The sequence below is a fragment of the Asterias amurensis genome, chromosome 1 (assembly GCF_032118995.1).
Source record: "Asterias amurensis chromosome 1, ASM3211899v1".
Classification (NCBI taxonomy): domain Eukaryota; kingdom Metazoa; phylum Echinodermata; class Asteroidea; order Forcipulatida; family Asteriidae; genus Asterias; species Asterias amurensis.
This window is the reverse complement of record NC_092648.1, coordinates 30639177-30662903: the sequence shown is the minus strand read 5'-3', so window position 1 is coordinate 30662903 and position 23727 is coordinate 30639177. Positions and strand designations below refer to the sequence as shown.

The 23727-nt window shown below is 37.6% G+C and overlaps 2 protein-coding genes across 2 annotated transcripts; one reads left to right on the top strand and one right to left on the bottom strand.

The window, feature by feature from the left end:
* Positions 1–3101: 3101 nt before the first annotated feature.
* LOC139936527 (KICSTOR complex protein kaptin-like) lies at positions 3102–13125 on the bottom strand. The gene is made up of 11 exons (XM_071931366.1): positions 12912–13125; positions 11972–12054; positions 11194–11281; positions 10300–10360; positions 9878–9947; positions 9120–9196; positions 8540–8646; positions 7973–8180; positions 7106–7241; positions 5695–6063; positions 3102–4809 (listed from the first exon to the last, which is right to left on the bottom strand). Exons 1-11 carry the CDS (start codon positions 13123–13125, stop codon positions 4726–4728), a joined length of 1497 nt encoding a protein of 498 aa, XP_071787467.1. The 3' UTR covers positions 3102–4725.
* Positions 13126–13401: 276 nt separating this feature from the next.
* Positions 13402–22623, top strand: LOC139936538 (RNA-binding protein pno1-like). Its single transcript, XM_071931374.1, has 6 exons — positions 13402–13613; positions 15871–16020; positions 16667–16750; positions 17483–17543; positions 20272–20460; positions 21632–22623. The coding sequence occupies exons 1-6, from the start codon at positions 13404–13406 to the stop codon at positions 21697–21699; spliced, it is 762 nt and encodes a 253-aa protein (XP_071787475.1). The 5' UTR covers positions 13402–13403; the 3' UTR covers positions 21700–22623.
* Positions 22624–23727: the final 1104 nt, after the last annotated feature.

Below are 23727 nucleotides of genomic sequence, written 5' to 3'. Positions count from 1 at the left end.
ACTACGTCAGTGTAAATTCAGTGGAAGGGACAATACAAACAATTGAAATAATTTATCAATAAACTCAATACTTGGTTGTCTTATCGCAAAACATTACTCATTGAAGAACCAACCACTGCGGCTATCGGTTGGTAGTGCATTACGAGAAACTGCATAATAACATCTTGTACCAAGACTAAATACAAGCCCCAATTTTGTGAAGCCGTTAAGCACAACAACAAAAATGGCTGAGCACAGAAAATCTAGGAAAAGGTTTCCTGCTAGATTGTGCTTTAAACAAAGATTTCTTGAAATTGCTTAATAGCTCTATCAAATTTGGCATGGAGTTGCAAAGGAGATGCAGGGAGCCAGTCTCAAGTAGTAGTAATCCAAGGACATTTCAGCTGGTAACTCCACACAGCTACGATAAGCAAATTTTTCTGGCCTATGCAAATTGTTGACAAACAGAAACAAGCCGAGCTCCGCAGCCAGTTGTATCAAAGCACAAATGGAGAGCTCTGTGGGATTGGACCCTGAAACTATTTTGGTGCCAACTAAGGGTGCGGATAAATGCAACTATAGCTATTTGACATGGGTTTGTTTGAATGTATTTTGATCTATCATTGTTTAAATGACAAAGGAAATTCAATGGAGCTGTTAACTACAATAAGTTTGAATGCAGAAATCATGCAATTTTTGGCTGGCTGCCGGTGGAATATTATGCAGAAATGTTTTTTTTTTTTCTTTTTCTGAAGATGTTGTTAACTGGAGCAAATGATTTTAGTAACAGAAATTCATGTGGGGGGCATTCATTTGCTGTGAATTTTGAACCTTAAAGTGTAACTGGCGTTCAAGTGATTTAAGTAGAGTTGCTTAGCAGGGATTTACAGATGTATTTATAAATCACATATCATTGCGTTGGTAGTCTGCTACTTGCTTTGCATGACATTTCTTCCTTGATAAAAACAGGATTACCAACCAAATTTGCATATTTTTGCATATTGCTTGTTACTGGTATTTCAGCTGTTATTTGCTAATCCTGAAAATCACATGGAAGTTTGATTGGTAATCCTGTTTTTATCAAGGCAATTTTGTTGTGCTTAGCAGCTCTATGTAATTTGGCCCTGGGTTAAATTGAAACACACTGGATGTGAACCCTCACAACAAAGTTGGACATTCAAATCTTGTTCTACAAGTCTGTAATAACATTAGATCACTGTCGTGTAGAATTACATTGTCCACTCTTCACTTCTGTTTTAGTTGGATGTATAAACAGTCATGGCCACTTTGTACATAAATGGAACAACAAACATGTAGTAGATTAAAAACAGTTATGCTTAAATGCATGCATAGTTCAGTATGGAGAATTTATTAACTGTTAAAATGACTGTTTAAAGGCAGTGGACACTTTTGGTAATTACTCAAAATAATTATCGTCATAAAACCTTTCTTGATTACGAGTGATGGGGAGAGGTTGATAGTATAAAACATTGTGAAAAACAGCTCCCTCTGAAGTGACGTAGTTTTCGAGAAAGAAGTAATTTTCCTCGAATTTGATTTCGAGACCTCAAATTCTAAAATTTAGGTCTCGAAATCAAGCATCAGAAAGCACACAACTTTGTGTGACAACGGTGTTTTTTCCCATTACTATCTCACAACTTCGACGACCGATTGAGCTCAAATTTTCACAGGTTTGTTGTTTTATGCATATGTTGAGATACACCAACTGTAAAGACTAGTCTTTGACAATTACCAATAATACCACTGTCTTTAACAGTCTCTTGTCTATACTGCCCTCTCAGAATATGGACATCTGAAAGTCGACAGAAAACTCAACAACATACAAGGATACAAGGTTTTTTGTTTAACTCCTCGTAAAAAAAAGGTCTCCTGTTTGTTGTTTTTTTAGAAAAGAAAATGGGATACCATTGTCGCACGGGTTATTCATTGTGTGTGTTTTACATACAAGAAGACCCCCTTAACCTTTGTGTACATTCTGTACATAGCGTTTAAACTTACTGTACATGTGGACTGTATTAAGTTAGCTCTCTCTCAGAGAGATGACCGTTACTTATTGTGTTTTCTCTTCTACTTCTTCTCAGCCTGACTTCACACGTCTTGTGTTTAGACAATGTCTTAAAAGTATCCCGCACTCATGGAGTATTCATCTTTATCAATTGTTCATTATTGAGAGTATTAATAAAAGCACCGAATGGTCCAATGATATTTCTTCAAGAAAAACAATGGAGTCTTTGTTTGATTAATTGTCTGTTTCTTTCTTATACATATTTTATTGATAAGGTTAGGGTAGAGACTTTTTGGTAGAGACTTCGAAAAGAATTTTGTGTAATTTGTTTTTGAAAGCCTGCTTGTTCTGAAGATGGTTGTCCTAGAGTTACCAACACGTGCATCCTGCAATCAGGGAGATTTTGTGTAATGATCAGGGAGATTTTCAAGTTTGTTCATCAGAACATGGAAACATTGGTTGATTTTCAGGGAACTTTTTTGCAGAATCAGGAAGAGTTGGCAGCACTCTAATGGTAGTAAGCATCCTGTGAAATCATTGTTGTCTGAACTGCCCCTGTTGATTAAAAATCAATACAAGTATGTTGACAAATTCAAAACTCCTAAAATCACCTTAAGAGGCAACTTTTTGAGATTCAAATTTCCGCTTGTGAATACTGCGCCAGAGTTACTTACTACCCACCCACTGTAACTTGACTTTGATATTGCGCATGGATTTGACACTCATGATGAAAATAAGGCGACTGTTTTCTTAACAAGTAGATACTGATCAACTGAAACTTTCACAAGTTGACCTTTATTGTATCTTTCTTGATAATTCTGCTGACAAGATGACCATACCTGTAAGAGAACTTGTTAAAGAAATCCTCAGATTTTAAGACGGCATTTTCATCTTCTTAAGAAAATTCCAAATGCTTTCAACTGTTCGTTCATGTATCTTAAATGTGTATGGCTGGAACCACAAACAATATTGGCATTTTCAGTTCATTATTTAAAACATGAAGGGGGTAAATAGGAACATTAAGTTACTTTGAGCAATCGAAAGCAACATACTGAAAAAAATAAAAGAGAATAATCTTCAATTCAAGTACATTTATTTCAATATAGTCCCTTGAAAAGCAAGTTACACATTTGTTTGTGATAAGTTGAGTTATATAACATTACAGGAACATTGGTAGCAAAATATGCAAGGGATAACTTTTGATTTGGATGAAGCAAAATGCTTTACCTCACCTATGAATAGACAACGATGCAGGACAGGATAAAGTACAACAAAAGAAACCTGTGCATGCAGTTGCTTAGACATAATCATACAAAATGGATGAGCACATAATTATCTCTTATATTGTTGCAGTGCCGCTGCCAAAACATAGAAGTCGAACTGCCTCTAGCTACCAGGCAATCTCGGTAGTCTAGTTGGTAAGACACTGCTCTAGAATTACAAGGGTTGTGATTTCGAATCCCACCCGAGTAATATGCCTGTGATTTTTTTAACAGGACCTCGGAAGTACCGAATATACAGTGCTTATACACATCGGTGTATGGGTAAAAACCAAAATTAATATGAGCACATAATTATTTGAAAGTTGTGGGTATGCATCGAGAAGTTGTTTAAGTTTTGTATTTGATACTCTTTCCCTTTAATTGTCTCTTTGAAATAAAAAGAAAGTCCATTTCAGCAGTTTGGGCTTTAAAAATGTATCCATTGCTCCCAAATACCTATACAATTCTAGTGTTGTTCCACTATAAACAGAACCACAATTAATATAAACATATCAATAGCCAATGTTTGTATACTTTTTAAAAATAGTTCAGAATCAATCTTCCATTTGTTTGCGAAAAATGGCATTTGCAGTAGTTTTGTCAAAAATTAAACCAATATTAGAGTTTGATAGAAAGGTATTTGTACCAGGTTACCATGAACAAAGCCAGAATCCATACTTTTTTTTAACACAAATTCTGCAAAGGAGTTATTATTACATTTGGTCCATATGAAAGTTATATAGCGCCCTCTACTAATTTATTTACTTGGCACCATTAGAGGGCGCTGTAACCTATTAACATGGTCCAAAATAAAATAATTTCTTTGTAGTCCTCTAATCCAACAAAAGTGAATGAAATTCTTGTGGTGTCATCCACTCTGTCGTTTATTTAGTGAGAATGCCCTGCATGCAGGCTTTATGCCAGTACATTTGTTGTGAATAGCTGATAAGTGCAAATAAGACATTTGCAAGTTAAATTTTATTTATTAGTTCTGACTGTGAAGCCAAGGATTTTCAGAAAAGCAACCTTATGCTATACCTGCTAAGGAAATTTCAGTTTTAGATATGGGAGGAAAACCCCAGAGAATTATTCCAGGGAAAATCCAAGCAGTCAACTAGGGACTGAAAACCCAATCCACGTAGTGCCCTCGGTAGGATTCAAACTGGAGTGCTAGAGGAAAGATACAACTCAGTCAAGAAACATTTGGCCGAAAAACACATCATCTGATTTGAAGTCTTTAAGCAGCTCTATGAAGTTGGGCCCAGGTCTGGATTCAAGTCCACTGCTACGTGCATCATTATCCCTGGGGAAACGTCCGTCTTACAGAGTTTAAGAGGATTTCTCATGTTTCCATCTTATAGCAGTTTTGCTGAGTCCTCAAGTTTCCATCTAAAATAGTCCTAGCTGATTCCTCAAGTCAATGTCCACCGGTACATCATGAGTGCTCTGCTTTTCTTGTCACCTTGTATCCTCCGATGAGGAAGGTGTAGGGATATCAGTCAGTCTTTCTACACACATGCGAGCTGCTTCCGTCAAATCATGCTGGAATGACGACACAAATGAACAAACTAATAGTTAGAGTCTTGTGCTTTGATTTGGATTTTTGAGTTACAAAAAAACAAGTGGCCTGGTTCAATATGCCAGTTAATTATGTTCATACAATTTGACATAATTAGTCTCGAAGTAAGTGAGATTCCTATAGTTTGAACGTCCACCCTTTCAGCACCTTTGTTGGACTGAAAATATTTGCTAAATAGATAGGAACTGAACTAACTTTTCCAGCTAAAGTTCTCCGCATCAATTACCAGATCATAAGACTTGGCGAACAACATATGCAGCAATATGCTTGAGCTTTCATAAGAATTAACAAGACTCATGATCATTGTGTTGCAGAAGAAGTTTTTATTGCTTCTACCAAAGAGCTTACCGGTACACAGTCCCGGAACATGACACTAATGTCCCTGAGGTCCCGGAACATGACACTAATGTCCCTGAGCAAGATACTTTTATGACATACTTTCTTATTCCTTCGGATTGGGCATTAAGCCATAGGTTCCATGTGCTAGGATTGGTAGTGCACGTAAAATAACCCAGGGGTGGGTTTTACAAAGAGTTAAGACTAGTCTAATCTCGAGTTAGGATGAGTTACTAAACTTAGGACTAACCTAAAGACTTTAATAACTCCTAGGACTAGTCCTAAGTTAGGACTATCTTTATAAATTCGACCCCTGAACACTTATAACGGAAGAGTAGGGGTTAACCCCGGTGTTTCTTGTTCACAAAGCAAATACCCTTGTTTACAGGTTTCCTTATGACTGCGTGCTACAGTGCTTAAGTTCACTTATGAGGCACCCCTGGTTCCACTACCAGAACTATATAATAAGAATCTAAATTTTACAATGTATGAAGAGTAGTCCCTACACCCACCTGGAGGATATGCACTCCCTTCTGGGATAACAGTATGAGTTCATACAATCCATCAGACATCAAATCCACATATTTCATGGCAAGGAGTGGATGGGCAAAGCTTCTCTGCCATACGAGTCGATACTCTCCTCCTCTGAGACGTCCGTCCCCCTGGCAAGGATTCTCATCTCCGCACTCAACCATGTCTGGTTCCCGCTCTTCTCCTTCTAGATCTTCCTGTAAATCACCTTCCAGAATGTCACCATCCTCTTGTCTCAACACTGGGCTTCTTTGGTTTTCATCATCTCTGGTTTCTTTTGCTGCTTTGTTTCCTTCACTTTTCTGCAGTTTCACATCGTCACTTGAGAAGTATTTGTAGCAGAGTAGTTCCTGTATGTGACCAATGAAAAGCCAGACAATGCTTATGTCAGATCACAGTGTTTACCAAAGGGGCATCTTGACGTCTTTTGGACGTGCTTTTGTTTGGGATTATTAAAACCCTACTGTATCTTTGTGGGGTGTCACGGCCAAGTGGTTAAAAGCACGCGACTCAAGCACTGGTGCTTCTGCATAGGTCTCATGCACTAGGATTGGCAAAGGTAAACTAAATACGTTGCCAAACTGACATTCATGTTATCATTAAACCTATTAATAGTCACAATTTGGGCATGATTGGCAAATGAAGTTTAAAAACATGATTTGTGTAAAAATTGCAATTGCATCTATAACAAACTGCTCAGGCTGTTTTCATTTTCAAGAATTTGTTGTAAACAGAACTTAAAAAGAAAATTTAATTTTTTTATAAAAAGATACATATTTGGTTTGAGTTATTTTGTCATTTTCGATACGCGTGAGACTTGAACAGTCTGCAGCACAAAAGAAAATGTTACACAGTACAGCCAGATAAAAGTCTGTAACTTAAAAAATATTACTCGACCAAAAAACTTAAGCGGATTTGTAAACACCGATACTTTCAGTACAAGTACAATCCAGGGCCTAGTTTCATTGAGCTGCTTAAGCATAAATTGTAGCTATATCAAAGCAAAACAAAACTATGCTTACCACAATATTGTTTACCAGCCAAAATAACATGTCACATTTACAATCAGTTGTCCTGCTTATTTTCACTCAGCAGAAATTGTTTACACATTGTTTTCTGCTAAAGCAGCTCTACTAAAATTCGGCCCAGAAGGGCAAATCATAAGAAAATTTTATAGGATTTGAGGCATTGCATGGTGAGGTATCAATATATATTTGGTTTGCGGTAACACCAGGTGTGTATCTACTTGCCAGGTAGAGTTTGTTCTTAGAGAACTGTCTTGCTTTATTCTACTACCGCAGAGTAGATTGTTCGGGTGTTCGGGAGACTTCTCAGTTCTGAAAAGAACTGTCCTGCTCATTAACATAAGAAGATTCCTGAGAAAGTATTTACCTGCCCATAAGTGCCAATGAGGATTTCATTATGTGCATCCCAATCCAAATCAGCCACACAGGCACACAGTGTACAGTCAAAACAATCACTATCCGGTAACACCAACTGATTCTGGAAACCGTTATTTAGAACATTCCTATGTAGAAAACAGGTGGAAACAAGTTATAGTTTATACTTGATATTATTAGAAGTAAAAAAGTTATATTTTCTTAAGATGATGCCTCTGTTGTATCAGAAAGGTGGGTGTGTAATCCCTGGCTACAAGGCAGTTACAGGTTGGATGGCTTCAGACTGGCAACCCCATACAAAGATATTGACAAAATAGGGAGACCGCCAACAAAGCACTAGATAGCTCAGTTGGTAGAGTGCCGGCACATTGATTCGGAGGCAGCAGGTTCCTGTCCTGCTCTAGTGAATTTTTCATTGTTCAACCAAAAACTATTTTTTTAAAGTAATTACTGGGTAAAGGTCTTGCAATTTTGGTCACAATTTTCACATAATTTTAAAAGTTGATAAATTCTGCACTTGCCCTATAAGCAAAAGATTGTCACTGCAATTGCAGAATTTGGCAGTAAGCACAGCCGTGAAATTTGGCCATGATCACATGGGTTTTCTCTAAAATCTTTCAGTCCCAAACTTACTCACTCACTCTACAACATAGACAGCTGGTGTTCCGTTGCACTGATCTCCTTAGCCACGGTTCGTAGCTAGGGTCCAGAGTCTATCATAAGTCCCCAATGAAACATAGTACTTCTGGTGGGCCCACGTCCAACTAGCCTGTGATCATGATAACTCTAGCCATTTTTTATTATTTAAGGAATCAGTTTGGAATAACTCCAGTTAGTAGTCTTACTAAGCTATATCTACCTATATACAACAGCAATCTCTAGTGCGCTAGTCACTAGTAGATGCCACTCTTCATCCCCAGACACACTGTTAGCGCCAGAGCAATCGTCATCGCCTTCTCCTATTGGCAAGAATGAGGGTCTCTTGACTGGAGAGCGACCCTGGAAGAGATTGACGCTGGTGATGGCGCTGTCATGCTGCAGCTCCCAAGTCCTTACAATGTCTGTGTCTGAAAAGACAACAGTCAGACAAACAATATTAAAGGAGAGGAGTTGTAAAAATGCAGTTAGCTTTGTTTTCTTCCATTAAAGGAAGAATCAAATTTGGGTTAGGAGGTCAAAGTTATGTCATGCCCGACCTTTCAACTATGTGGACCTTGATTTGAATCCCACCTCAGAGAAAGCAACCAAACCTTTAACAAGTGTGATATGATCAACATTTGAAATAAATACTGTGCATACAATAGTATACGTTATTATACATGTGCAAAATTATCAAATAAAATTAAATAATAGTCAACTGTAAGAGTTCCAGCAGAATACATTTGACCTTATATTACATATGGAGGGAGCATGGTACTATACTTACAATCTGCCTTACAGGAGACTAGAGATAATCGAAGGTATCCATTTTGGCAACCGATGGCAGTCAATCGTCTTTCATCTGGTAACGAGACACAATGTAACCACAGAGCTCTGAGGACATTAACATATTCATAGACGTTATTTTTGCATCGGAGATAAAGAATACAACTAGTTTTTACCCTTATAGCACTGTATACATATACTCTGGATTTGAATCGATGAGTCATGGAGGGAAAATCACCCTCACCACAGGGAATATTAGTTGCCAAACTTTAAAAAAACACTCCTTTATGCACACTCATAATTTTCAAATGCTTATCAATTTTGTATGGTTGTGTATTGTGTAAAAGTTCCTTTTGCACTACCTTATCCTGTCCTGTCATTCATCATTGTGTGTCCGTACATGTAGGTTTAAGGCACAAAAAGCATTTTTTCCTTAACCCAAACCCCGGAGTCCATTGTATAATTTGGTACTTGATGTAATTTTGTAACTCAACTTATTACAATCGAAATGTATAGTTGCTTTATGTACTTGGATTGAGAGGAGGGGAGAGGGGGTATGCAATAATGGTTTGATGACTTACATGCTTGGAAGATCTTCACATTCAGGAAACAGATCTTCTACCGGGTGCTCTGAGAAGCGACTGGAAGAACCTTTGCCCTGTAAAAACCAATAACAGCCACAGAAATTCAACTCTGGAAACAATCACGTGTTAAAGTTTTTTACTCAAAAAAATTGAAAAGTAGTAATCAATGAAATGCTTTAGTTCTCGTTAGCCAGTTAGCGCCAAGATGAATACCTGTATGTCTTGTCTGTATTTTCTACTACAGAGCAGGCACACGGCATTCACTCTTCATTTCAACCTCACAAAGAGGGCAGATAGAGGTGGGAAATAATGTTAAATTCCACCTTTGGACGAGGTTATTGTGTTATCCCTGATTTCATGAAATCAGGGATAACACAACCTCTTCTTCTTTTTTTGCAAGAAAGTTTACTTAAATTTGTGGCATCCAGGTTCCATCATTGAATTCAAAGTATTTTGGCTCAAATTGAGGTAGATTCCAGTCTTGGTTCCCACCTTGAACCCAATTGGCAGTCATGTCTCAGGGCCAAGGTTTTTAACGTTCACTGTGCTTGAATCTTGTATATTCTCGATGGATAAACAACAAATCCTGGTGCTTCAGGAGAATCTTTGTTCTCTTGGCTTCTTCAAGTCACGAGTTCCTTTGTGCCAGCGATACTCTCAATAAAACAGATTTGGGCAATTCCGGGAAAAAAATCCAGTCAGGATGGGAAACAAAAGAAAAAAGATCCCCGTCTTTAACTCGTGAAGTTATTTACCTCTTTATACAAGTGGACTTTACCGTCGCCTCCAGTGAGAAGAAAAACAGAGTCTCTCTCTTGATTTATGCTACAAAGATGAAAAATGTAAAGTTATTGTCCAGTTATCTCTGAACTATTAGTTAACTAATTCCACATTTTAATTATAAACAAGTAGGCCTAAACATGTTAATGTCCAAATGTTTTGTCCAAAGCAGAGTCTTTCTCAAGCATAATTTAGTTTCAAAACAGACCCCTCTTAAAAGAGGGGTTAAACATTAGACCATAAACAATGTTTATACTTATGCCACAACTCATTTATGTTGGTCGTAGCACTTTGCATATTAGATTATAAAGTTTGTTTATTTATAACATTATATCCACCAGATTTGTTCAAAGCTAGACTTGGATTTCCCCCGATGAACTACAGTATCAATACTCACTCTGTGTGACACAAGTAGTACGGTATAAAATCCAGTAAATGTTCAATGTTATTCCAGCCCTCTGCAAATAAAAAAGTATGTTAAAAAGGACATCATAAATTAGACATAATTCAGAAGTGTTGTCAATATTAATAATAATAATAATGAACGGCACTTATATAGCGCTTCACACAACAGTCCCGAAGCTCTTTACAAAAATTAATGAGTAAACAGGTAAGTTTTTAGCAGATGTTTGAAAATGTTCTCGTTTGGAGCAGTTCTGATGTTGTGCGGTAAGTTGTTCCAGAGTGAGGGTGAAGAATATGAGAGCGAGCGGTGGCCATAAGACATCGTGTGAGTGATGTATGGGACTAGTTGAGAGGTAGAGCTGGAGCGGAGGGTACGATGAGGTACATAAGGATGAATGAGTTCTTGAAGATAATGAGGTGTGGATTGGTTGAGAAGATAAGATAAGTAGCCTACGATTTGAAGCTTTGTATGGTATAAGTAAAGCTGAAAAGAAAAGGCTGTTGAACTTGAGAAAGGATTCCCTCAGTAATATGACATGAACCGTTTCTCAGATCTCTTAAGGTTGTGTCTGTTGTAATTGCTGCATCAAGAAATGCACCCACTGTCACCTCGCTAAAATGTTGATGGATTCAACGTTCTTGTGAAAATGAGTGCACAATTTTTCGGCTGTTTTCTCAGCAAGTAGACTCTGAATTCAGCTGAATCTTTCTCATCAGACTTTCATTGTATCTTTATTAACATTTTAAATATAAATAAACATTACAAAAAAAAGAAGCCAGAAAAAAATGAACTGGAACTCAAATGGCAAAACCAAATGTCACATCTGCTTGATCTGACCATTGACAAAGCTGAAGAACTTGTAGGAATCACAGACACTATACTCACGTGAATCTCTGTCCAGATTGAAGTCTGCATCCTTCTCCCAAGGGTAGTAAATATTGAAGTAATGGCTGGGACTGTCACTTCCATCATCCTTGGATATGAACAAAAAAGTTGTAAAACTTCAGGATTATTTCCAAATACAAAGTCTTGATAGTAATTGTTGGGTTGTCACAAAGGCTAACAGTGGTCATTCTCTATTGCTCCGGTCCTGGTTTTGGTGGCCATTCATAATTACTGAGTAGACATTCCGACAGGGAAATAATTTTTTCTAAGCAAATGTGGTTTTAGAACATTAAAATATGAAACTCAAGGTTGCTGTTATGTCAGAACATGGCGGAAAACATGGAGGACAAAAATGGAACAAAGACACTAAATCCTGACAGTTGTTGGAGTCTGAAATGCTGCTACATTTGAGAATGTCAAGTCTTAAATTGAAATGAGTGACAATTGAGCAGCTGTAATGTGCTGTTTATCGTGATTCTGGAAGGAAGAAACCTCACTGCTACTTCTGAAGGGTTCACAAAGTCACTTTGATTTTCCAAAAAATCTTGAGATTTTTGTTTGTAATTCTGATTATTTACAGAAACATGCACAAAACCAAACAAATGTAATTGTATCATTTTCTCGAAATTCAAGAGGTTAGTTTGTATGATACCTGATGGTTTCTGATTTGAATGAATGAAATGAATTTATAAATGAACTTCCCAAAACAATGTAAACGTAACTTTAAAACAACTTGGTACCATTTTTATAATCCTCCTTTACTGATGACTGAACTAACCTTTGTGAATGTGATACCGACAACCAATCCAGTAGCTTCAGGCTGCTTGGTAAAAGCACTGATTGAAACCACCTCTGCATCATCTAGATACAAATGTAGAAAGTAGATTTATAGAAATAGATCAGGCATGTTAAATTGAACTTAGATAAATCAGAAATCATCTTTACAATTAAAGCATGAAAGTTTCATGGGAACTGTTTTGAATTAGGGTAAATATCCCAATTTAAAAAGGGGTTAAACACAAGTGCAATGGGCACCCCCTAAAAAAAAATCCCAAAGATCTTTAAAAAGAAACCGACACAAAACATCCCTATCTTATATTCATCATTCTTACACCCATCCGATGTCCCATCCCCTATCCTCACACTTATCCCTCGCAACCAACCCTAGTAACACCCAATTCCTACAGCACCGGTGTACCCTTTCACCTTTCTACAATATCCCCTTTTCTACTGACTTTTAAATAATAATACTGCATTTTGTGAACTGTGGCCTGCTGGTTGCCATAATAAAATCCAAGGAAAAGTTTCTGTATGGCGCCACCACTTTTTCATTTGATATGAAATAATACAGTATTGAATTTACCTCAATGAGATATCCCTGTATGTAAAAATGAGTGAAAAGATGGTGGCGCCATACGGAAAGAAATCCAAATTCATCAAATTTTCTATCTTTTGTCATTATCACTTATTCGTTTTGATCAAATTCAAATCCCAAATGGAAATGATCAGACAAATTTGTCAAATGTTACATCCACACATATTTATTATTATTTAAGTTGTATAATTGTACGTACATAAAATAATGTGAACTGTAGACTAGAAGTAGTTTAGCTTCATTTATTTTGTTTGTTTGGCATTTAAAAGTTTTAGGTGGGTGTGGCTCAGGTTCGGCCAATCAAATGACAAGTAATAACTAAAGGTCGAGTTGTCCATCGTACCTGGATTACTGTATATGAACTGAACTTCCTTTGCGACTGGCTTCAATTTACCCCTTTCCTTCACATACTCGAGACACAAAACGTTATCTTTAAGAGGGGCTACGAGTACTTTACTGCCTCCATCTGGAAGCCGAAAAGAAGTCAGCCCGTAAACATTACTTTGGTTCGATAAACATGAGAAATGCGCCTCCCAGAAGCAACATGAGAGCGACATTTTGTATGATGCATGGTGGGAAATTATTTGGACTCTACCATTTTCTTGGCGGGTATTGTAAAGTGTGAGATCTGAGTAAATTGAGACATTGTACATAAATACATAGTTTTAAATATATTTATTAGTCATTCAGTGTGTCTTTAATAATAAATTACACATATACTTGTTATAATTTTCTTTAACAGTCTTTCTTATCAAAATCCAGCATCCATGTACAATAAAATAACATCCCTAAAGTGATTATGATAGATTCCGTGATTGCAACACTTCATTTAAAGATGGCGACCGCCGCATCGAGCACGAGTTCCACGAAAACAACAGAAACGGCAGCAGAAATGGTTACAGAATCAACAGAAACTCACATTGATGAGTTCAAAAGTGTGAAGTCAAAGAAGGGGAGAAAGAGGAGATTAGACGATGATAAAATGGAAGCAGAAACAACTACAAAAAGACCGAGTTTTCCTCCATTGAGTGGAGAAAACCTGTTGGTAAGTAAAGTTGGATCGTGTGGATCTGGACAGCACACTTAATTCGGCACTTGGCAAACTCGGCACTTTGCATACTCGACACCCACTCGCCACCAAGAATGTCGGCACCATACAAACTAGGTACAGGCATAAAAATAACAACCTTTAATTGCCCTTTTGGCTTAAAAAAAATGGGAGGATCGGTCGGTCGGTCGTTTTATTATTTTATTTTAACAATGCATTTCCGATGCTGTAGCTAGTTTTGAAGTTGGTTTTGGCTTGTCAGGTACTCGTTTATTGTCGTAGTAAATGCAGTCTAAAAATAGTCTATTTGTCTATTGTTAATGTTAGGCAGGATGGCCCAAATTTTAGGAGTTCGGCCCGCCCTCCCAATACGTGTGTGTGGAGAACACTAGTTGCGATAACGTAACCCTCCTGCCGACGGCGTAGCCGGAGGGTTACGACTCGCTTCAATCGATTCAGGGCGAAGTTCGTGTTTCTAGAATTTCTGTCATGGTTTTTAAAAGTGGTAAAAATGGAGCGAATCTGCTGACTAGCTGTCGAAATTGTACGTGTTTGACCATTTCGCCCTGAATCGATTGAAGCGAGTCGTAACCCTCCGGCTACACCGTCGGCAGGAGGGTTACGTTATCGCAACTAGGAGAACACCTGCACAGACAGACAATATCAGACACTTCATCGTTCATCGTGATTTCTGACAGCACTCAAAAAATATCATTTCAGCTTTGAATGAAGGGTTTATTGTCGTTTATTGGGCATTCAAAGTATAAAATACTCTAAGAAGAAACTATAAATAAATAGTAAACTTGCGGGTACAACCATGTGTAAATCTCTTCGGGTGAGTGTTGGCTTTGAAAAGAGCCGGTCGGGTCTCTTAAATACTTTAAATAAAGAAAAATAAAAAAAAACACCATTTGAGAAACAAATGCGACCGTGGATTTCTTACTTTTTTGATCAGTCGGAAAAGGGCAATGAAAAGTTTGTTTTGTTATGCCTTATTGACTAACAAACTTGGCACCAAGCTATATCACCTCAAAGAGTCAAGGAAAACCCGAGTCAAGACTCTACTCTAGAATCTAGTTGTTAAAATCCTCAAAGTCTAATGAATCTTTTCATGACACCATTGAGAAAATACTTTGAAGAAAAAGGGCAAAAACTTACCAGATCCCGGAGCGAAACAGTCCGAAATTTCCCAGGTTGATATTTGAACCTTTGCGCATCGCACGTTTTTTGACTTACTGATATGTGCAACACTTTATTATTGGGTCATCAAGCGCTGAATCGCAGGTACCCGCATACTATTGGATTGACGAACTGCCGATCTGCCAAGTTGGACTAAACCATTCTGTGAAAGGGGTGTTACAAGGCAGTGTGTGTGCGTTGTCCGTTTACAATGCCCGCTGTTCACTCACATGGCGCATGCACTGCCTTGTAACACCCCTTTCACAGGTTTCTTTTTAGTTTTGTGAGAGAATTTAAAGAGAAATACAATGGTGCTAAATCAGTGTAATAGCTGAAAGTGTGGGGAAGTTATGTTGATTTAAGCCTCAAAATTTGGCGTTTTCTATCTGTAACTTTTCACTGACGTTCAATGTTACAAAACTGTATACTCAAATATTGGGTGCCCATCAGCCCCTATGTGCCTCCATTCAAACAGGAAAAAAGAACTCTCCAGTATTGCTGAATGATCAAGCTTCCCAAAAAAAACCTGATTTCATTCAGGTTTCGTAGACTCTTTATCCGTGTATTTTCAGGTTTTTTAAAGTGATTTTTGTTTTTAGAAATGTGTAACTTTTTTGGCCTTTCACAAGCAGGAAAATAAACCGCACTTGACGATTGCAATACTTGGCATGTCACACATCAAAAGAAAGAGCAAGGTTTACTTGACATCATCTTTGCAAACCCAGCGAAAGGACAAATAGTAACACTGAGTAGTGTTAGTTCTGAGTTCTGAAAAGAACTGGTGGTTGACAATTCAACATTTTGATCAGTATGCTCCGGTTATCTTCAGGAGATACTGATTGAAACATAGAGTTGTCGACCTTCTGTTCTTCTCAGAACCAACACTACTCAAAACAGATTTAGAAATGGGGCTACCGCAAACCTCACCAACCTGATTATGATCCAACCATGCAAAGTATCAGAATCATGTTTCATTTTTAATATGTCTGTAATAAAATATTCAGTCTGAATTAGATTCCATGATTCGATTCTTCTTAAACAATCTGACTTCCTTGTCTCACTTGTGGATATTCAGGAAGGAAGTACCGAGACGAGGAAGATTCCAGTCCCTTCTCATAGATACACACCGCTGAAGGAAAACTGGCTCAAGATATACACACCCATCGTTGAGCATCTTAAACTACAGATCAGGTTCAATCTCAGGACAAGACATGTAGAAATAAAGGTAATGGTTGTTAGAGTTTGTGATGAGTCTATTATATTCGTTGTGGTACTCGCTGCTAAAATAAAGGATTTAAACTGCCTCTAGCTACTGCGCACTCTTGTTGGTATTTAGAAGCAAGACATCTGCTTTAGAATGGTAAAGGTCATGGGTTTGAAACACACTTTAGTAATATGCCTGTGGATTTTTGTCTAAGGACTATGGAAAGTACACCTCAATGTAATGGGTAAAAAAACAAAAAAATAACGGAGAGGAGTGTTCGCAGAAAACTATTATAGCAGTTTCATTTCATCATGCTAAAATTTTGTCATGCTTTAATGAGGTTGTGCTTAGACACTTTTTATTGTTAAGCAGCTCCATGAAATTTGGCCCTAATCACTGACATGAATCTATCCTTTTTTGGGGGAGGATCTGGGAAAAATACAAATAACGAAACGCAATAACATAAGAAAATTTGCAGTAACGTGACGTTGGACTAGGTATGCTGTTTTAAACATTAGGTCAACAGGTTTGTTTCAGAACCACAATTTCTCAAAAGCGAGATTTAACCACATGGTGTCACCGCAAATTTTCTTATGTTACAGCTGTAATAAATTGGTCCCTGATGGTGTTGTAAATCATACATATATATCTGCTTTTTTTGTTGCAGAGTTCCAAGGAGACATCTGATGTTGGAGCATTACAGAAAGGACATGACTTTGTCAAGGCGTTCATTCTAGGCTTTGAAGTTGAAGTGAGTATGTTATGGGTTTTTGGGGTCCCAGGCCTGTATGCTTCATTCTTAACAGGCAATGGCATCAAGGCATTTTTGCCTTGGTTAAAGGTCACCCTATGAGGGAATTGTAAATTACTACTGGAGCATTTCAAGGGCACAAAGGCAATGACCACGGGCATGGAGGCAATTGCCTTCGTGAAGTATCAGGCCCGGGATTCAGTTATGTATAGTTCAAAAACTTAGATCTGCTTATCCTGTTCAAAAAAACAAATAATGAACGTTTTCCTTATTATAAAAGAAACAATTAGTCTGTCTTCTGACCCCTTACACCATAATTACTTGAAGCTACTTTTTTGCCGTTTATGTAATTTTGGGAGTAAATTTGTGCTTACAAATTATTGGAAGCTTGTAAACACAAAACTCCCAATTCCCCAGAATACGCACAAAAACTTTGTAACAGCACACAGGGACACTCCGAAAATAAAACAACCACAATTATTGGGATGAAGACACCTGATAAATTGGATCAAGAGGGCTTTTTCCAATAATTACCAAGTATACAGTTTTTAGAGCTGAGTCTACGGTGTATAATAATAATACCCATAATAATATAATAAGACTTGTAATGCACACGTATCCACCCTGCTGGGTGTTCAAGACGCAGTCAAAAAAAAAGAAAAAGAAAAACAGACACAACAAAATTAGTCCCTGTACACATTTAACACCTTTTCTTGTTTTTTTCCATTTCAGGACTCGTTGGCATTACTCCGATTAGACGAGCTGTTCTTAGAAACATTTGAAATAGCTGATGGTGAGGCATCAACTAATAAAATCTTAAGCCTTTCTATACTTTTTGCAAATGCGAAGCAAATTTCAACGTCACAAATTCGCAACGAATAATGTGTTCAACTCCTGAGAAACATTAGCTGCGTAAACATTGAAATTCGCTTCGCATTCGTAAGTATGAACCAGGCTTTATTTGTCGTTTATTTTCATACACTCAACTTTATTTACAACTGCATGCACTTGTATACTCTTTCACCCACACTCTGTCTTTCTTAGCCCCCTCCCGCCCCCTTACCCTGACAGTCCCCCTTATCTTTATCCTTGATCAAATCCCTTCCTAATGTCCAGGCTCTATTCCTTAATTCTCTGACTTAACAATTATCCGCCAACCCAGCAATTGGACACAGGACATGTTTTGAAGGACTTTTTCCTCTTAAATTTATTGCAAGAAGAATCAGGAATGAATGCTAACCCTTAGTTACTGCTTTTTCCCAATTGGGTTGATCATTTGACTCATGTCTACAAGATCCCAACTTAAGCCGATTTTAACCTTGGCTTCCCCCAGTGGGTTTAGACCCATACTTTGGTGACTGAGTGGTCAGAGTTGGTTCAGAACCAAGTGACCCATGGGCAATCTCAGTGCTGTATGACACGGGTCCCTAGGGATAGCGAAATAAGAAAGAACAAATTACTGCCAGTAAATTTTAATCCTGTAAAATTTGTTTTTTCAATATTTTCCAACAAGTATGGCAAAAATCATGGGTTTGAATCCCACCCGAGTAATATGCCTGTGGATTTTGTTCACAGGACTCGGGGGGAAAGTACTGAGCAGTACTGAGAGTGTTTGCAGATATCTTAAAATAAATTTAGCATCTTCATTTCATTCTGACCAAAAAGTGTAAACCCCCTTTTAGCATCTTGAGCAACAAAACTTACTTGAGTCACTTTGGCTACAAGGGTTTTAGGCCGGTTTATAGTCAGCCGCGCGATGGTCGCAGGATGGCAATCTTGACGCGCGACACAGTAAATTTTAATCCTGTAAAATTCGTTTTTTCAATATTTTCCAACAAGTATGGCAAAAATCATGGGTTTGAATCCCACCCGAGTAATATGCCTGTGGATTTTGTTCACAGGACTCGAGGGGAAAGTACTGAGCAGTTCTTTTTTCAATTTTTTTATTTAAAGAAGTACCAACCCTGTGCTTATTTTTTATTTATTTAAAGAAATACCAACCCTGTGCATTGTGATTATCCAAGTTGAACATCACCCACGTGTATCTCCTAAAACAATATGTCGCCCTCTATTGGTCACAGTCACCTTTCAGGCATTGGGAATTGCAGCCATGTAAGCATTTTTAGTTATGGTGGACACATCACTGCTGCACTAGTTGATTTGGGTAAATTTGTCTGTATGCACCCAATCCAAACAGTGCACTCTTATAGTGTCCACCGTACTTTGAAAAGTATAATTGTAATGGTCTCTGCAAAAATAAGTCACAAGGGGGGGGGGGACAATTGACTGAGTGGGTTTTACACATAGCTGAAAAGAACATACAACAAGCTTCAGTTTAGTAAAAACATCAACCAAAAACAAAGTTGTTGTTTTTTTTTGAGAAAATGTGAAATAGACCCTAAAGAAGCATAAAACCACATAAATAGAAAACAAAATTAAAAAAACGTCACTTAACCCCCATACTGGAAAGTGGGTTGTGTGACAAGCGACTCATTTTTGTAGAGCATGTCACAATTGACAATATGTCTAAATTGGTTATGAAAAGGTATTTAATTTCACCGATTGTTCCACCTAATAGTTTGTATCTTTGGCATGTCATATTTTCCCTTTTTGTTCACATGCTTTACTCATTTTACTGATACAACAACGGGTTAAATAAGCTAATATCATGAAGTACACTTCATGATATGTGTGTGTCATAGCTGAGTAGTTAAACGCTACGTGCTCTAGCTCTAGATGGTAAAGCTCCAGTACATTAATCCAGGTTCAAGTCCCACTCATTCTTCATACTTTGGTCCGTTTTCCCATTTTTCTTTTTATCTCTTTGAAAAATCTGAAAAATTGTGATTAAATAGCCTTAAATGTTTATTCATAAATACCTCACACAGTTTCGCTATTCCTATTGGTGGAGAGCGCGTCACGTGGGTGTTTATAAATCTTTGTTTATGACCAGTAAAAAGTGTTGAAACATGGGCGTGACACGCGAGCTTGCACCTGTGCTTATAAGACAATTTCTTCATTCCTATTGGTCGAGAACAACGGCCGGGACAGTTGTGCCACATAACGCGAGGAGCACAGCATTCCCTTGTAAGGAGTTGTTTACCCGATGGGGCCGAGGGCCTTACCATTTCATTTCATAATTATGAATGGGATTCAAAGTGTGTTGAATCGGTTTTCAACTAGTGGTTTAAACCCGCCGAGGCCTGGTTCTTGATAATTTACCTCGACTTTGTCTCGGTAAAATTATCAAGAACCAGGCCTCGTTGGGTTTAAAACACTAGTTGAAAACCTCTTCACCACACATTGATTCCCTTATTAAAGCGCACCAGGAGTACCGGTAGGTCAGCCCTTGTACTCGATCACATATTCCTACGTTTTTCAAGAACAAAATATAATGCCATGTCTAGTTGTTTCAGGGTTTTTCCACCCCAAATAACAAGTTATCTTTGTTTTCACATGTTGGTTAAGAGATTATCTTTTAAGAAACTAAATCTTAATTCAAATTGTCCTTAATTTTGCAGTAAAACCTCTGAAAGGTGATCACTTGTCAAGAGCCATCGGACGTGTCGCTGGTAAAGGCGGTAAAACCAAGTTCACAATCGAGAACGTCACCAAGACACGAATCGTTCTAGCCGGCAGTAAAATCAACATCCTGGGCTCCTTCCAGAACATCAAGATTGCCAGGACGGCTATCTGTAACTTGATATTAGGTAAGATCATCTTCTTGTTTATTATCTGTGTCATAGGAATTCACCTAGGCTAAATTTCATAGAGCTGCCGAAGCACAACAAGTAGCTAAGCAGAGCAACATTATGCTTACCAGATAAGGGTTACCAGCCGAAATATAACCTAACATGTACCATTTTTGACTGATATCCTGCCAGTTTGGCTAAGCAGGTAACTGTTAAGCAATATCTTCTGCTTGAACAGCTCTATGAAATTGGGCTCGGGACACAATTTCACGGCTCTGCTTTAACAACTAACCCCCCCCCCCCCCAAAAAAAAAAAATAAAAAATAAAAAATAAAAATAAATTGAGTTTACTGCACCATCAAAATGTGCTTTTCTTTTTGCTTTTTGCCATGCATTTCTCATTTTACCAGGCATTCTTCATTTAATAATAGTAATAATAATAGTAGGTATTTGTAAAGCGCCAAATCAATCTTTAAAGATGTTCAAGGCGCAGTAGAGGCAATGTAAACACAACAATACATGTACATATCCAGTGAATGCTAAACAAACAATGATAATAACACCATTTAAAATCAACAACAATGGGAAGAAATCAGAACCAGGAGGGAAACTTTACTAAGCTAGTGCAGAAAATTAGGTTTCAACAATGTAAGCAGACAAAAGTGATGGTCAGTGTGGTCAGGAGAGCCTTGAAATTGTGCCTGTGTCCTTTGTGAAAGTTTCTAAAAAATAAAACTGCGGTATTCTATAGGCACGGAAAATGTTTTAAAATACATACTTGAAGTGATTAAACGACAGCATACAGTGTACATGTATATCCTTATATGTTGCTTGTGGCTGGCCCTACTCTGGTTTATGCTTAACAATTCCTCAAATGCATTTAGGCAACCCTAACTAACTATAAATGAGCTCATTGCTGACTCAATGGTCAACTGCTACATTTAAATCTTTCAACAAAACAAGTTGTAGTAATCCACTTGTTTAAAAAAAAACACAACAAAACAGCAATGGGAGACTTTGGAATGCTAGGTGGCAGCAGACTTATACATTATATACTGAGAACAATGAATTTACCTGGGAAGTTTGCTGCCACCTAACGTCTTTAAAGTCTCCCATTCACTTAGTTGATGACATTGTCCCAGAAAATAATAGTTGTTCTCTTCTTTTCTCCCCCTCCTTCAATTTGCAGGAAGTCCACCATCCAAGGTCTATGGCAACATGAGAGCTGTGGCTAGTCGGTCTGCAGAAAGGTTTTAGCAACAGGCCCCGTCTATAAATACGAACTTGAACGATTTAATAATCACTATAAATAGTGTACAGCTCAGATACTAGTTGCGCTGAGATATTTTTAAGTATAGGATGGGCCATGCCTGTTTGATGTGTCAACCAGCTGCACATGATAAGATAACAGTGATCAGAAGAAGTCTAGGCCAGAAAAGTCTACGCCAGAAATGAAATCCAACAGATGGACGAGGAAGTTAAGAATGCTACATGGTGCCAGTGTCAATCACTCATGTGGTCAGCCAGTAGACTTTGGGGTTCAGCCCTGACATTGATGATCGTGACACTTGCTTTGTCAGATTGACCCTTTATCTCTGCGCCCAGTCTCAAGGGTATGCTTTATAAATGTATAAACACGACCAGACTCCACAAAGGTCCATGACACAGAGTTGTTTCTGTGATTGGTAGATTGAATTTGACCCGTCAACAGAGGGCTTGAGTCCCACAAGTCAGTTTTTGTGTAAGAAGCCCCATCACTTGAGTGGAATAAAGTATGGATTGAGTTTTTTCTTGGAGGTATGATATTTGTCCTACTTAAGTCTGATTTCCGAATTTTTTTTTTGCCCTTGGAAAAACTGTGAATTGGAAAGTGGTTAAGCTTACACAATTTATGCATATAAGTCAGCCCTTGTACTTGGGCCAATGGCCAAATATCATGCCTATTACAGCAAGATTTACTGTAAGATTTTGGACTTCCATGGTGCTGGAAACCAGAATTCTGTACTTGCAGTTCATAGAGTTTTACACTTAACTTGACACAGTTGGCACAAATTCAATGGTAAACAGCTCCATTACACCTGTCCACTTTGGCAGTTTTTTGGGCTGAATAGTATTACAGGTAGAACCTCTGTTGAGACATTCAGAATCACAATAAAAATCACAACTAATTTCAGCAAACTATTTTCTCCATAGTGTTTTATCTCTTTTATTAATATTTACCGCTTCATATAAAATAGTAAATACCACTTAGATATATTATTTTCCAGTGCCCCGTGTCTCTGTTACTTTCAAACGCAGCAAAAACTAAAGACCACAATATTAAAACAAATATCTGTAACCATAAAGTATACCATGACTAAACAGTGACACACAGTTTACAATTAATTCCACTGTGATGATGAAACTAAGCGTCTGCTTTCCTTGCAAATTACTTGTACAACTAGCTGCAAAACATATCTACTTCTCATATTTGTGAAATAAACTATATGCAAAGAAAACTAAAAGTTATAGTTGTGCTATTATTTTACATCATTAGCATGAACATAATGTAAACAGATCAACATCATAAAACTATTGCCTTGTATTTGCTCCATTCGTAACGGAGAAATAGTCTGCTCCCACTTGTGATCAAGTTGTTTCTGTGTTCATTAATGAGACAGTATGATGGGTACATGACCAAGATAACCACAGCATTATAAAAGTCTGAGCCCAATTTCATAGAAGTGCTTAGCACAACAACATTATGATTACCAGCATAACGTTAAATAAAATAACATAACTACATGAACAAAACGTTACTGAAGATATCCTGCTTAATTTTTGCTAAGCAGGCATTTTTAAGCAATATCTTCTGCTCGTTGAAATTGGACCCAGTTTTGTGAGGTGTATCTCTAATTCTAAATGGTTTGATAACGAGAGAAAATTATACTGTTCATCAAAACAAGGGTGGTACCTTGACTCCTCAAAGTATCAAAACACTTGTACTTGAATGACTCTGAAGCAAATCACCACAGGAACTATCAAATAACTTGTGACAACAAGTAATCATTAGAAAAAAAACCAAAATGATTCCTCTGAAAAGTGGACAAACAATTCATATAAAAATGCCCTGATTTGATGTATAAACAAACAAACAAAGCATTAAAACAAAGTACAATGCCGCAAAAATTATACCAAGAACCATAAATACCAACCATTCTACATACTCGATAATATTATGACCAATGTCTCCCATTGTTTTAAAGTGTTGTAAACGCAAACAAATTTAGTTGAGAAAGTTGTGTG

Excerpts from the sequence above, each read along its gene's own strand:
- LOC139936527 (XM_071931366.1), bottom strand. The coding sequence starts at position 13,125 with ATGTCGCTCTCATGTTGCTTCTGGGAGGCGCATTTCTCATGTTTATCG. Across the intron at positions 11,282-11,971 it reads TCGGTATCACATTCACAAAG|GATGATGGAAGTGACAGTCC; the intron begins GTTAGTTCAGTC and ends TTCATATCCAAG. Across the intron at positions 6,064-7,105 it reads TCATTGGCACTTATGGGCAG|GAACTACTCTGCTACAAATA; the intron begins GTAAATACTTTC and ends GGTCACATACAG.
- LOC139936538 (XM_071931374.1), top strand. The coding sequence starts at position 13,404 with ATGGCGACCGCCGCATCGAGCACGAGTTCCACGAAAACAACAGAAACG. Across the intron at positions 13,614-15,870 it reads TGAGTGGAGAAAACCTGTTG|GAAGGAAGTACCGAGACGAG; the intron begins GTAAGTAAAGTT and ends GTGGATATTCAG. Across the intron at positions 16,751-17,482 it reads TTCTAGGCTTTGAAGTTGAA|GACTCGTTGGCATTACTCCG; the intron begins GTGAGTATGTTA and ends TTTCCATTTCAG.